General features: G+C 33.1%; 2 protein-coding genes across 4 annotated transcripts in view; one reads left to right on the forward strand and one right to left on the reverse strand.

The window, feature by feature from the left end:
* Unc-115a (actin binding LIM protein Uncoordinated 115a) overlaps positions 1-5176 on the forward strand; it is a 121029-nt gene extending 115853 nt beyond the window's left edge. For 2 of the 3 annotated variants that reach the window (XM_089709763.1, XM_089709761.1), the window contains exons 14-18: positions 342-421; positions 940-1009; positions 2485-2525; positions 3162-3359; positions 3848-5176. In XM_089709763.1, coding sequence (XP_089565889.1) covers positions 342-421; positions 940-1009; positions 2485-2525; positions 3162-3359; positions 3848-3961 — 503 coding nt within the window. In that variant the 3' untranslated portion in view covers positions 3962-5176. The remainder of the gene's footprint in view (positions 1-341; positions 422-939; positions 1010-2484; positions 2526-3161; positions 3360-3847) is intronic. The other variant, XM_089709762.1, reaches the window with a different exon arrangement.
* Positions 5177-7546: 2370 nt separating this feature from the next.
* LOC149477897 (delta(9)-fatty-acid desaturase fat-7-like) lies at positions 7547-14472 on the reverse strand. The gene is made up of 5 exons (XM_089709942.1): positions 14140-14472; positions 10515-10645; positions 9971-10176; positions 9153-9335; positions 7547-7907 (listed from the first exon to the last, which is right to left on the reverse strand). Exons 1-5 carry the CDS (start codon positions 14399-14401, stop codon positions 7655-7657), a joined length of 1035 nt encoding a protein of 344 aa, XP_089566068.1. The 5' UTR covers positions 14402-14472; the 3' UTR covers positions 7547-7654.

The following is a 14472-nucleotide window of genomic DNA, read 5'->3' on the forward strand; positions in this document are numbered from 1 at the left end:
ATGATATTTGCTTTTAAAAGAAGTCTTATTCAATACATAAATGATTGAGTTTGAGTTTGACTTGGCTGACAACGTTAACCAAACATGACATAACAGTAATGACGAAGTTGACTTACATTGCATGATTTTACACGTTACTGACTAAATCAAACGTAACATGACTGATGTAGCGGATACGACAGAAACATAACAAAGATAACTGACAATCTTTGTTTACCAGACTTAAAACATTGCTGAAAAGACATAAAACGCTGACAATACATAAAAATCGCTGACGTCACATAAACGCAGTGGGTATAGACAGTTTAGAGTGAGTATGAGTACAGCGGCTAGTGTTGCAGTGGTGTCGTCGCTCCGGTCGGCGCCGCGGCCCGGGTACGGCCTCTCCGCCAGGTCGCACACCTTCTCGTCCAGCACCGCTGTGAGTACGCGTAACACTTGGGTTGTGCACTGTACAACGATATTGGTGGTTATTCTAAAGGGGTTAACTATGTATGATGTGTATGTGGGTCGTATTTTTGAAAGATTTTGTAGGTTTTAAAAGTAAAAAGCCTCAAAACCTATTGAACTGTCAACGTGTAAAAACTAATAATATCATTGTTTGATAAATGATGAATGAATTTTCTTGTTAGAAATATTACTTGTATTTTAAGAAGATTCATTGTATCCCGGTATTATGGTAAAGTATATGAGAAGCGTTAGGTCAGTTTAACATATCAACTAATCCAGACACTCGGCTGATTTTGGTATGTAATTTTGTAATAAACTTCAGCCTATTTTATCAAGTGAAAATATGCAAAAAACACAAAACTTGTAAAATTTGCTACCTACTAGAGATATTGGAAACAGGAAAAAAAATCATTTTTATTTGTTTTTAGGTTTTACCCTCGATGTTTTTACATATAAAAATTCTAATAAAAATAAATTTTATATTTTCAGGGTGACTTCACTTTCAGTGGCCTAGGCGACAAGACACACAGCACTGATTTCAGTAGCGGCAAGTCAGACAGTAAGTTATCATTTAAAACAGTTAAACTCATTTAAAAGGAAAAAATATTTTTGTTATGTTGTACATAAAAAGCTGATTCTTCTAGATAAGATAGATTGATTTAAAAATTTGAAAATATAGTCTGTAATACATATAGAGATAGTTTCATCATCGTGTAAGGTGAGCAACGAATTTTTTTTATGATGTTATTGACAACATCATTCCAAGTCATAGACATGACTAATTTATACTATAGGATAACTATTCCTATCTGGTAGGTATTATAAATAACTATAGGTATATGTCAAATGTGAATGTATATTAGATAAATAAATAAATATTATGTTCAGTTAAAATTAATTCTCTGAAGTTAATAAAAGGTATATTATCTATGGTGACGTTTATAAGTCATAGTATTTTGCTGACTGTACATAGTTTTTGATGATAAATTACGTGTGTTACATGCGCAGTGCGGACGGATCTGTGCAGTAAGTAACGCGTGCGCCTCGCTTTCGTATTTAATACATTTTGGACCTTATCCCCCTCGAAATAAGGAATACATTCATTTGCAAGCGTGCACATGATACATGGCTTCAGTCCTCAGCTCAATTATCATGCTTTTGTACCGATTTTTGTAATTTTTTGATTCTGACAGATGATATTTTAATGGTGTCTTGTTGGTGAGATTTAATAATAGAATAATAATTAAGAACTAGATGTTGGATACACTGTTTAAATAATAATGTCTTAATGGTATATCATTTATAACAATTTTATCATACAATTTATAATTATATAAATATTTAGATGATAGAATACAAAGCAACCTCGACCAATTTTTTGAAGTTTCTGTCAAGAGCTATTAATAAAAATTAATTGCATTAAGATTAATAAGCTAAAAAGAAAGCATTTCTGAAGAGCATTATAATATCAAGGACCCTAAAAATTATTACATTAAAATAAAACTTTGCTGACAAGATGCCAAAGTATCTATAAATTCGTAATATAGTACTTCCATTAAATAGTTGAGGCTTTACACGCTCTCCTCCCTGTATTTTCATCATTCGATTAAAAAAAACAAGTGCGGCGCAGGCTTACTCACATCATGCTTAGCTTTAAGGTTTTTTGATATCTCTTCTGTGTTGATCAAGGCAATTCAATATGTCTAAAATTATAAAAAAGAGCATGTGTTCATGGCAAGGTGCAAAATCATCGCCTCTATGATGTTACGGTATTGCCAGGACGCGACCTTGAAAATTTTTCTCTCAACTCGCCTAAAGAAGTCGAAACAAAGTCGCCTAACAAAAACATATTTCAGCCTTTTCTGTGTAAATTACTGTTTATATATACACATAGTTTTTACTTGCTCTTGATGATTGATGTGAAGATTGAATTGCTTTGGTTAACATAGTATTTTTTTAACTTTATAGAAATTTATTGTAGATACATGAACTAATTTTGATATTATGAATAACTTAAACTTCATCCTTTTTCAGTATCTGCCGGCTCTATAACAGACGTTGATAGGAGTGCTGTGGTAAGTTGTTTTATTGAAATAACATTTATTTTTTTGTCTATATCTATTATACTATAGGAATAAATGTATTTGTTTTCGGTGCACCTTACTTTTTTTAAACGTGTTCTCCCTAAAAGTTATAGAACTCTTTTTAAACTACTCATTGTACTCATTGTAGTTTCGCCAATAAAAATTTCAGGGGTTTTTGAAAATGATAGCTTTCGATGCGCTCTTTTTTTAAAGTTCACTTTTCCACCTCGTATCTTTTCCATGCCCACCGTCATTTTGAGAAAATGGCTTTAATATCTGTTACATTACGCCACTCTTACGCTTACAGACACCGGAGGGCGATGTCCCTCTAATACACAGACGACAGACGACGGTGTCTTAATATCTATTAAGTGAAGTCCCATGTCTCCTAGTGGGGTAAGGGGCAGATGCATTATACATCTGTTTCACTGATCGATTTTCTTTAGGGACAAGTAGGTGATCAGTCTGCTGTGTCCTACCAGACCGAGACATTTTTTTTTTCATCTCCACCGGGAATCGAACTCAGGACTCCTCGGTGTTACGCTCACGCGTCAACCACTGTACCGAGGAGGCGGTCTATCTATTACCTATTACCCATTACCAATTGCGTCATTAATTCGCCCACAGACAACAGAAGGCGGCGTGTTAGTACGCGGTGCAGCCGGCGGTAGCACGGCCGGGTCCCGTGCGGGTGCGGTCCGTCGCTCTCTGCCCAACATGGCCACTTCACATTTAGTGCACGAACCAGCCAAACTGTACCCGTACCACTTGCTGCTCATCACCAATTATCGCCTGCCGCCCGATGTCGACCGGCTTAACCTGGAGGTGAGTGTGGACAAACACACAAATACACGTTCACACGCACACGCATTTATACAAAAAAAACTAACGTTCACACGTAGGCACGTATTTACCTACACAAGCACACACATTAATACTTACATACATATACATGTATAAAGACATACATGCACATAAATACAGAGACACGTACACGGTACATTGCACACGCATAGACATGCAAACGCTTAAATACATTTACGCACATGCATTATTCAAGTCGGATTAACAGACATTCACATAAATATATGTAGATACGAAATTATAATTATCGCAAACTAACATCTACATATACATATCTAAATTCTCACATTTACACTTCACACAAAACATATTTGATCCCAAACTAACTTTCCAAATGACCAAATCTATCTAATTTATGACAAACATTTTTCTATCTCTATAAATTCTTACATTAACACTTCTTCACATCTTTTAAACGATATTTTCACAAATTATTCATTTAATTTCAGCGCCATCTATCGGACGCGGAGTTCGAAGCGATCCTTCAGTTCTCCCGCGCGGAGTTCTACCGCCTGCCGCAGTGGCGCCGCAACGAGCTCAAGCGGCGCGCTAGACTGTTCTAATTACATGTTAATACATGTGGATCGTACACGTGTGACATGTGGCACGTACACGTGTGACATGTGGCACGTACACTTGTGACGTGGCACGTACACGCGTGACGTGTGGCTCTGTGTCACGTACTCGTATAATACGTGGCATACTCTCGTATAATATTGGGTTCGTACACGTGTAATATGTAGCTTCGTGTGACACGTACATGTATAATATGTAGCTCCGTGTGACACGTACGTGTAAAATGTGACACTAATGTAATTGCAGTTTCGTTTCAAGTAATAAATTGGTTCGTGTTTGGGAAATTGGAAATAGATAATGCGAAGATAGAGTCTTATATATAATTTCAACTTAATGAATAATAAGTTTAAAATACAGTTTGATCCGGCAGCATTTTAGTTTGATTTAGTATTAGATAATCTGTATAATTTGTCGTTGGCAATAGAAGAAAAGAGAGAGTAGGTCTATTGCTTTTTAATTTCGGATGCATTATATTGTAATGAACAAAATACTTTTTGTATAAAGACGGTCCTTTTCGGTGCATATCGAAAGATAAATTTTCTAAAGTGGAGTGTTCAAAATTACATTGTAGTAATTGGAGAGTTTTGTAACGTTTTTAAAATTAAAAATGTAATAAAAAAACTTGTAAGTATACTCGTTTCGATAGTGCAATTATATGAGTGGTTAGAAATGTATGTCCAGTCCCTAGAAATTGAAATTATTCCTTTTTCTTACGGAAAGTAGGATTATGACGTCACATGGATATCTAAGTTATACTGTTCTTGAGAAAAAGCAATAGTTTAACAAAATAACTGGCGTTTAAGTGGGGCAAAGTTCAATCTACAAATACTGCCCTCGAATCATCTCGGGATTAAACAAATATATAGCGATTTATATAAAAAGTTCTTTATAATTGTTACTTCACGTCTCCCGTCACAAACACAAGTTGTGATGATTTTATTTTTATTTAATTTACTATTTTATGTTGGCAATTTGTTACGCGTAATTTTATCCTATGACTTTTAAGACGTAGCGTGGTACTATTTAATTTATAATAGTTTTAATCATAGTAATATATTGATGATATTATAATAAATTTCACATAATAACGCGTGATGTGTGATTGACTTGGTGTAACGGTTCATAGAACATTCTCGACGGATCGGCTTGCCACGTTTTAACTCGGTGTCCTAAATTTATGATCTTTTGGGACAATTATAAAACGTCTTTACCGAGTTTGTTTTCATTTTAGACTTATATTTTCTTCATTATTTACTCCAGAATTACAATTATTATACAATTTTAAATAGTAACATTTTTTTATATATTTTATTTTATTTTACGGGATTTTAAAGATGCATACCTAATTTATTTCCGCCTAAAGTCAAATGGCAAGCCGAGATGTCGATTCTAGTTACGAAGTAACATAATAATATATAATATACATCGATGCCTTGTATGAATGTATAGCAAAGTATACAGTGCGAGCGACGCGTTTACTGTAGTGAGAACCAAATATATAGATAATATATTATATTATATATATGTAAGATTATCATATTTTTGCGTTAGGTAGCTATGTAGCGGTGCGGGAACATTGCGTATGGGTGTATATATGTAACTGGCAGCTGAGGTTTAAGTTGAACGTCGTTTTACTAACGATTTGTGGGTTGTGTGAGATGGCCCTTAACGCTCACATTTTGCTAGATATAAAGAACTAAGAATATATACTGAATAAACAAATGAAGTGAGTAATTAAGGAAATAATCGACGTGTATGTCACAATAATAAATTATTCATTCTTGTCATTGTTAATAAGGGGTTAAGTTGAATGTAAAATGATTAAACGATAGTAAGCCTAATTTAAAAAAAATGTTGTGTGGTTTTATGAAACCACGGTAAAAGTGAAACTGTTCGAACGGTTCCGAACACTGCTTTGTGTAGCGCATGTCGCGTGTCGGTCGGCTGCCGAGTAGGTATACCTACTCGGCAGCCGCGATACACGCGACATGCGCTACACAGACCAAAAAGTTTGAGACGATGTAATAAAAGTTTCACTTTAAAAATGTTATCCACAAAACAAGGTCAATGTTATTATCACGTAAAAAAATCTCTCGTTTGCATAATTTTGAATATCAACAACTTTATAAACCACGTCATTTGTTTGTATTTATTAGTTATTTTAATATAATTCAATATATGCGTGTTTATTTGCGTATGTGTGCGTTAAGGGCAATGTGTACTCGTTCCTATCGCGCGTGTGTGCGTGCGTGTATGTGTGTGTGCGTGTAATTACGTCGTTGTTTTTAATTTTATTATAGCCAGATATTATTTTGGTTGCAATATACATAATATGTGTGTAAAGGGAAATTTTAGTATTTTTTCATACGGCTTGTGCGTTATATTCTATAGTTTAAGTGATATAGTGTAAGTATAGATAGATTACATACAATTTGAAATGCCTAATTCGTTACCATTTAACCGACTTGCATCGTCGTCACGTTGCTGGGAGTTTTGCGTTCTGTGAAATCGGAAATGATTTTCCAATCGAAAACATGCATTAATAATTTCAGTTCGAGGAAAAAGTTCTAGAAATTTCTTTTCGATTGGAAAATCCTTTCTAAAAATTTTTAATAGTTTCAATAGACAATCTCAATGGAATCCAATTTAAATTTAAATTTTAGAGCTTAGAGATTGTATAACTTTTTATCGTTAATATTGTATAACTTTTTCTAAATTAATTACGGCTTGTCTAGTTTGTATGAATAGCGAGCTTTCCGTGAAATTATATGATTAAATGTAATGTGTTCTGTCTCTTTCTGCCTTTTGACCAATAGTTTGAGAGTGAAGGAGACAAAACATAAAATGAGACTATAAGAAGAAATTGTAAAATGAACGCATCGGTGTCTGCTATTCTGTGTAGATGAATAATATCAGTGACTTTGATGTAAAGACTATGCTTTTAAAGTAATTAAATTGCATTTCCAAGCTTTTGTTGTTTTATTTGTTTTCCTCTGATAGGATACAAAAACCTTTAATTAATCTCTCTTTCTTCTAATCTAGAAATAGTATTTATATTGTCAATTTATCTTCTCTCTTTTCCTTCACAAAATAAAAACATGAATACTTTAACCGTTTACTATCTTATTTCTAAACTCAAATGAAGCTAAAATATATATCTAAATGTATAATATTACAAAATAGTAAATGTTGAAATAACACTAGTTATAACATTCATCAATTACTTACTTTAGCTTTGGATATGGTTATATTATATCCATATCCACATTTTCCATTATAAGGTTACAAAGTAATAAATTAAACTAAATATAGTAGAAATAACGTTTAATGCAAACAATATAAATAAAACCTTATCAAAACCATTTTACACATTCGAATGATTTCATCTACAGACCTATAAAAATGATAAATTATCTACAAAAACTAAGCAGTCATTTACAAAGATATATCTAAGCTCAATATTCTATTAGCTAATAAATGAAACATAAAAAAAGTTTAAATTATTGCTCTTTTTCTATGATTACTTCTAAAATAATCTCAAATGAAAATATAAAGCGCAGCAGCAAAAATCCCCAAAATATATATGCTACGTTTCCACCGAGTTCTATGTGATAGTGCGATATTTGTACTTTCAAAATATATAAATAATTAGGTATAGTTACTTGAACAATAAATAATAACTAAGACGTGAGCAGTTTTCGACTCGATCTTTCGCCGAGTCTATCACACGTGTTCTTAATGAGAGTGGCAGATGCCTCCTTAGTATCATACACTAGTCCTAACCACACGAATAAATCCAATAGCAATGTGGTTAAGCTAAATAGAGCATTTTCAGTGGACTTATAGTCCCAGGGGAAAGTGTGGTGAAAGTTATGTGACCCTTCGCCCAAGGTTATCATTGAGACGCCGTGGTTGTTCGTTGCTTTGATGTGTCTGAAAATAAACGGTTATTTATAAAAATTGGTTATTTTTACAGTTTTATTTTTCAAAGCATGCTTATTTGAAGTAGGTACAAAATAAAAATTTTAGGCAACCTTTTTATAGCATTCTAATGCTCTATTTAAATGAAATTAAAAAGAATAGAAAAAATCACGAGGCGGGATTCGAACCTATATAAATACCAAAATTCCTAAAACAGCAAGTATCTGCTTATGAGATTAAAATTTCATCAAATAAAAATTATTGTATTTGTATATAAACGTTCATGACTATTACTTATTAGTTAATAAATAAGTAAAAAGTATTGAACATAAATTATTTCTTATGACACAATACATAATACAAATAACTACTATTTTTAATGTCACAAAACATTATTCTAAAACCTAAGTAAACTTAGTGCCATATCACACTAGCGGATTGCGAGCGGTTTCAAAGCGGAGCGGGTGCGCAACGAATACGTTGCGGGCGCGCAACGAACACGCCGCGGTTGCGCAGCGAATTCGTTGCGGACGCGTCATTTTGTATACTCTCGCACAAAAGCCAGCCCTTCCGCCTTGCCTAACTTCCATTCAATATTTCCATCGTTTCTGTAGCACTCAATTTTTTAACCGTACTGTGGAAATGCACTTACTTAACAGTTAACTAAAGATGTAATAACAACTGGAGTTGTTAAAAAAAGGTGCTATAAAATTGAATTACTAGGACTTTTAGAATGTACCATACATTCCAAAAGTATGTAACGACTGACCAGTATAATCTCTCCCATAGCAACGTATGTTATAAAGAGATTTTGTGAACCTAATTATGAGCAAAGTGATAGTGAGTTGCTGGTTGCTTGATAAAATTTTCTATTCACTGCTATTTATCTAATAATAAGATAGCCCTGTTTTAGTTAAGGAGCTTTAACATTTATTTCACTAATGAACTTTCTTAATGAGCAATTAAGTTATCTGATTGCATTTCGACCAAGATTTAATAGATAAAACAATACCCTAAACATTAACATGTTATGAAACTCGTAAAAAATAATGATCTCATAATTATTATACTATCACAAGTTATAAGTAACAACCAGCACGGATTCCATTTTGTTAATGAGTGTACATGACTGCGACGTAAACGTTGCGCATCTGCCACGCGTCCGCAACGAATTCGCTGCGCAACCGCAACGTATTCGTTGCGCACCCGCTCCGCTTTGAAACCGCTCGCAATCCGCTAGTGTGATATGTCACTTACTTGTTGTATGGTCGATCACCGAAGAAATGGGCAAAGCTATTCACAGACCATGTTCCGTGTAGAATCAACATAAAACGGAACATTGTTACAATGAACGCGGCAGATAAAGTTTCTCCGGCCAGCCACATTGGTAGAAGTGTCGGTACTACAAAACACCATAGTGTTTTCATTATCGTGAAATGCCTGGAACATACATAGTTTTATTAATTTAGGTACTAGATTTTCGCTCGCAGCTTCGCCCGCGCTTTCAATGAAAATACCGCATAGTCCCGTTCCTGTGAGATTTCCGGGATAAAAAGTACCCTATGTCTTATTCTGTGTCTTCTAGCAACATACCAGCCCCCCTAGTCAAGTGGCTTTCTGTTAGCGTAGCGTTCAATAGAATAGACTACGAATGTATGAGATTGACGTAACCTGTAGATACGTTTATCTACAGCCTACGTCAATCTCATACATTCGTAGTCTATTCTATTGAACGCTACGCTAACAGAAAGCCACTTGACTAGGGGGGCAGGTCTCACTGTAGTCGGTTGAGTAGTATTTGCGTGAAAGAGTAACAAACATCCATCTATAACATTTTACAATGAAACGATAAATATACCTAGATACAGAGAAATTGAGTGGCCCTTTTTAGTCAAATCAAGAAGGAATTTTGAGATGTAAAGTTATTTGCGAATCCTTCGTTAGTAAATATAAATATATATGACTTGGTTATGAATTGGTCATACGAGTACCTACCTATTACCAATTTGCATAATTTGTAGCAAGATTTTTCACATCTAAACAAAAGAATAACAAACAACAATAAACTAGCTTACTTGTCAAAGTACACCAGCCAGGGGTCGCCCGTGATATCGCTCATGTCGAGTTTCGCGCCCTCCGCTAAGACATCGGGATGTTTCTTCATCATCAGCCAGCCCACGTGGGTGAAGAAGAACCCACGGGTGGCGTCGTGAGGGTCAGACGAGGTTTCTGTCTTCTTGTGATGAACTCTGTGGTCCCGGACCCAATCGTAAATTGGGACCTATGGAATATAATGTGTACTGAGATTTTTAGGTTACAATGACTAATTAAATCAAATTTTTCTGACAGTGGTCAAATTTATTATTACTTCTTAACACCTTTATTTGGAACATTTAGGAAGAGGCCTGACTTGCTCTGCCCTAGGCAGATTATTAATATGAGGGTCGTACCAAAAATTGAATAGGTAAGTATAACTTCTCTACATTTTTTCAGTCAAGTTTTTTTATAGGTATCTCTAACTACCATAAATATTAAGTCTTATTTGTGGGCAATTTGTAAGTATTTTAATATGTAGGTACTTAATTACTTCAAAAATGGTAGATATTGAAATTATATTACCTGACCGCAAGCAGCATATCCTATTAACATAAGAATCTTCACAGGCAGTTTCGCTTTGAAAGCCCGATGAGACCAATACCGATGTATCCCCGCAGTCAGGCCAAACCCTGATAATATGTAGTATGCAAAACCTGCACAAACATAAACGATTTTATTTCATTTGTATAAATAATAGTAGAAAATATGCTAATGCAACACTTATTTTATAAAATATATTGCAATAATTATTTAAAACATATATAAATAAATATATTAGATAGATTTAGAGAGGATATAAATTTTTATTTATATCCACTTAATTATATTAACTTTTTAGTTAGGTAGGTATGTTAAAACGTAGTTAGCATATTATCAATGGATCTACACTATATTCATTCATGACACAACGCACGTAACGCATCTCACATGTGACTACTTTAGTATTATTTAGATTATTGTAAAAAAAATCTACTTATTTAAATTACATAGACGTCAAATGGTTCTATGCATTTGTTTACATAAATAAATATAAATGAATTAAATATTTGACCCAATGTTAATTTGATTTAAGTACATTTTTTTTTATTCAGCCACGGCTATGACATTTTTTTTCAGATTTACATTTACTTCATGAATATTCTTTTTAGGTGATAAAAGATGTAAGTACAAGTTGTCTTTGCATAATTCAACTTTCGGAAGAAAAAACTTTGTGTAGTAGGTACTTATTTTGATTGTTTTTTGCATGGCAAGCATGCATCATTCATACTTTATTGTTTAAGCTTGATGATTATAGCTACGAGAGATGAAGAAGAGAAGATGATTATCCTCGAGATTATTTGCATTCTTTATTATATATTTTTCGATAGACTCTCAAAGATTATCTATATTGCGGTCGTATATTCAAATATTTAAAATTATTAAAATAGTTCTGAAGGGTAATCTTATATGCGTACCTTAAAACACAGAATTATTGTAAATAATTTCTATACTTAATCAACATATAAAATCGATCACAATGCGGGATTCGAACCCGCGACTTTTACTGTACCTACTACGGGTAGTTGGCCACCCGTGATAACAAAAAGAAATAACACACAGACACTGAAACTACCCACCTATCTAAATTGTAAATACAATTATTAAAAAATAACTTAGCGACAGGTAATACACATAATATTATTGTTCCAAACTGGAATATTTTAAATCGATTTACCTACGTGTTTATTAAACAAGAAAAAGGTACGCATTGTAATCTGTCATCACGTTTCCCCTGTTTGTTCTTGAGAAAAACGTGATCGCTGTTGTGTGACTGATTTGTGATCGTCATTACACAAGGCCACATCATAATTGAGTTATAGGTACGTGGTCACTACGCGGTTATACGTAACTAATAACCGACCTATGACATCGAGCGTCATCTTCAAGCCCCTTCATGCCAAATATTTACCTAGTCCACATGTTGAAGACTTGTTGTCAACATGTTGACAGCATTGCGTGATAATATGGACCATCTACACAATGAACAGCGTTGGGCGAGTAGGCAATCACGATAGTGATTATAATCACGACGGCCGATCATAGAAATTTAGGCTCTCTAGGTCCTAAATGTTTATGTTTGCGTAGATTTTTATTCATAGTCGCCGTATTGGTGACAAACATCGACGATAATTTGTTGGGCCAACGCTGCCCATTATGAAGAGGGCCTAATGCGCCCTCGTTGATAACGCATTTTGAAATGTTTTCGCTAAGAGCTTAGCGTAGCGTCAATATTAAAACAAAGTTTTCAGGAAAGTTGCACATTAAATATTTTCTACAAGGCCTTTTGTTACCTAGCTTTTAATCTCTACTATATGTGTGAAGATGCTTCTTCAGTAGAGTTATGTTTCTATTGACCGTATTAACTTTTCTTTTACCTCTTATTATTTATTTATTTAACACTTCAATAAAGTTGTACGGACAGGAAACGTTAGAGTTAAATATAGAAAAACACAAAGTACAACTTATTTGGCGGCCTTATCACTCAGTAGTGATCTCTTCCAGACAACCACGGTAAGAGGTAAGCAAAGGTAAGAAAAAGAGCCTCCTTTGTCCCGGAAACGTTTCATTTATTAACATAATATTACGTACCTAAACTTTACGAGAATTTCTTCTTATGTATTTTAATTACTGCATACGTTATAATTTGATTTTAAAGTTAAATGGCTTTGACCTCAACATAAATAGTTTGACATGTGAGTAATAAATGCTATTAGGTATTTAAGTGATCCATGAACAATGAAACAATTATTAGATTGTTTTTGTGTTTTTATTGGTGTCTTTTATTGGTGTGTTTAGTAGTCTTTATTGAAATCTACATTAGACAACATTGTGTGAGATTAACGCGTTCAAACAAACAAACTCTTCAGCTTTATAATATTAGTATGGATTAAAAATAAATTATATCAAATTAAAAATATATTTACCCTCATTAGAAATATCTATAAGTCGCTATTATCGCAAGCAAAAATTTGTATAATACATATCACGTTTCATAATATTAAAATATACTCGATTACTCTCATTAAATTATTCTTTTCTTTTGTGAACAAGAATACTTAGGATTCTGTGAATATTTCAAGCGTCTACTTGTTGCTTTTATTAATATTGAGAAAAAGAAGGTTATCGATTCGATTTTGTTGTCCCCTTAAATATTTATTTCTGTTGCTACAAGCGGTATAAGCGACAGAAATTATTAGATAAATTTTTCATATTTTTTAAATAATTATAATTATAAATAACCTAAAACCTTATAGGTACGTTATGACTATAATGAAATAACAAATATATTTTATGAGTTTGGATTGTGTATTATTGTAGTTAAGTACTTTATCTAGATTTATTATGGTAAAATATTTGGGTACTTATAGTCAATTTGGAGAAATTCGGATGGTGTAGTATAGAAAAATTGTAAATACCACTTTAAAACATCGTTTTATTTTAAGTAATGTAAGGTAGTGTCTGAAAGTATACAAGATTGATAATAATATTTGTTTAATCAATAACCAGTTACGTATTAATCTCACATTATTGTATCTAACCCCGTATTTCAAAATTACCCCAGTGCACCTTATATAATATAATATAATAATATATATAAATGTTATACACAGGCATTTCGCAGGCTACGCTTCGTAGCACTTGCTACGGTTCTTGCTACGGACCCCGAAAAACGTCGCAGTATTACAAATATGTCACTAGTTTAAATGTAAATTCATTGTATTGTTATTCACACGATACACAAGTAATTTAAATGCAAGTGAATATTAGATTTAAATTGCGCAGAAATTTTAGAGAATGATATTAAAAATTTAATATTTATTACGAATAGATACAACTTAAATAAATAATAATAATGTTATCAATTTAAAGTTTTCTTAGAGCGGCTAGGTACTTTAAAATTTACCCATGAAACAAATGATAGAATACCCATGAAAAAAAGAGCCATAGAGAACATATAAAATAACAGTTTGTTTATTAAATTTTGCAATAAACTATCACGGCAAAACTAAAAATCTCAAATTATATTTTGTCTGTAAACATTACAAATTTTGATAGAAAATAAAACAAATTTTCTAATGAAATGGCTTAATTAAGCAAAGGTACTCACCAATCAGCCATGTCTGTAACTTTATGCGATTCCCATTAGCGAAGAAGTAATATACAAATGCGATCAATACAGCATGTAGTGTGAATATTGATACTACATTTAACCAGATAATCGGTGTGAGATACCCCATTCTTTTCTCCCATCTTCGAATCGGCGCCCAAAACTCAGATTCTTTTGGTAATAGACTATCGTAAAAATCTTCTTTATTCTTTCTCTCGAGGTCTTCTGGTTTATGTCCTTCGAAAGGTTTAAAGTCCTCCATTTTATGTCTGTAATTGACAATATTAATCTAACTAAGATTAATATTATTATTTAACTATAGATAATTTAACC

The sequence above is a fragment of the Colias philodice genome, chromosome 23 (assembly GCF_061535455.1).
Source record: "Colias philodice isolate Cphi_HAF_F1 chromosome 23, ilColPhil1 Martin Lab GWU primary, whole genome shotgun sequence".
Taxonomy (NCBI): Eukaryota; Metazoa; Arthropoda; class Insecta; order Lepidoptera; family Pieridae; genus Colias; species Colias philodice.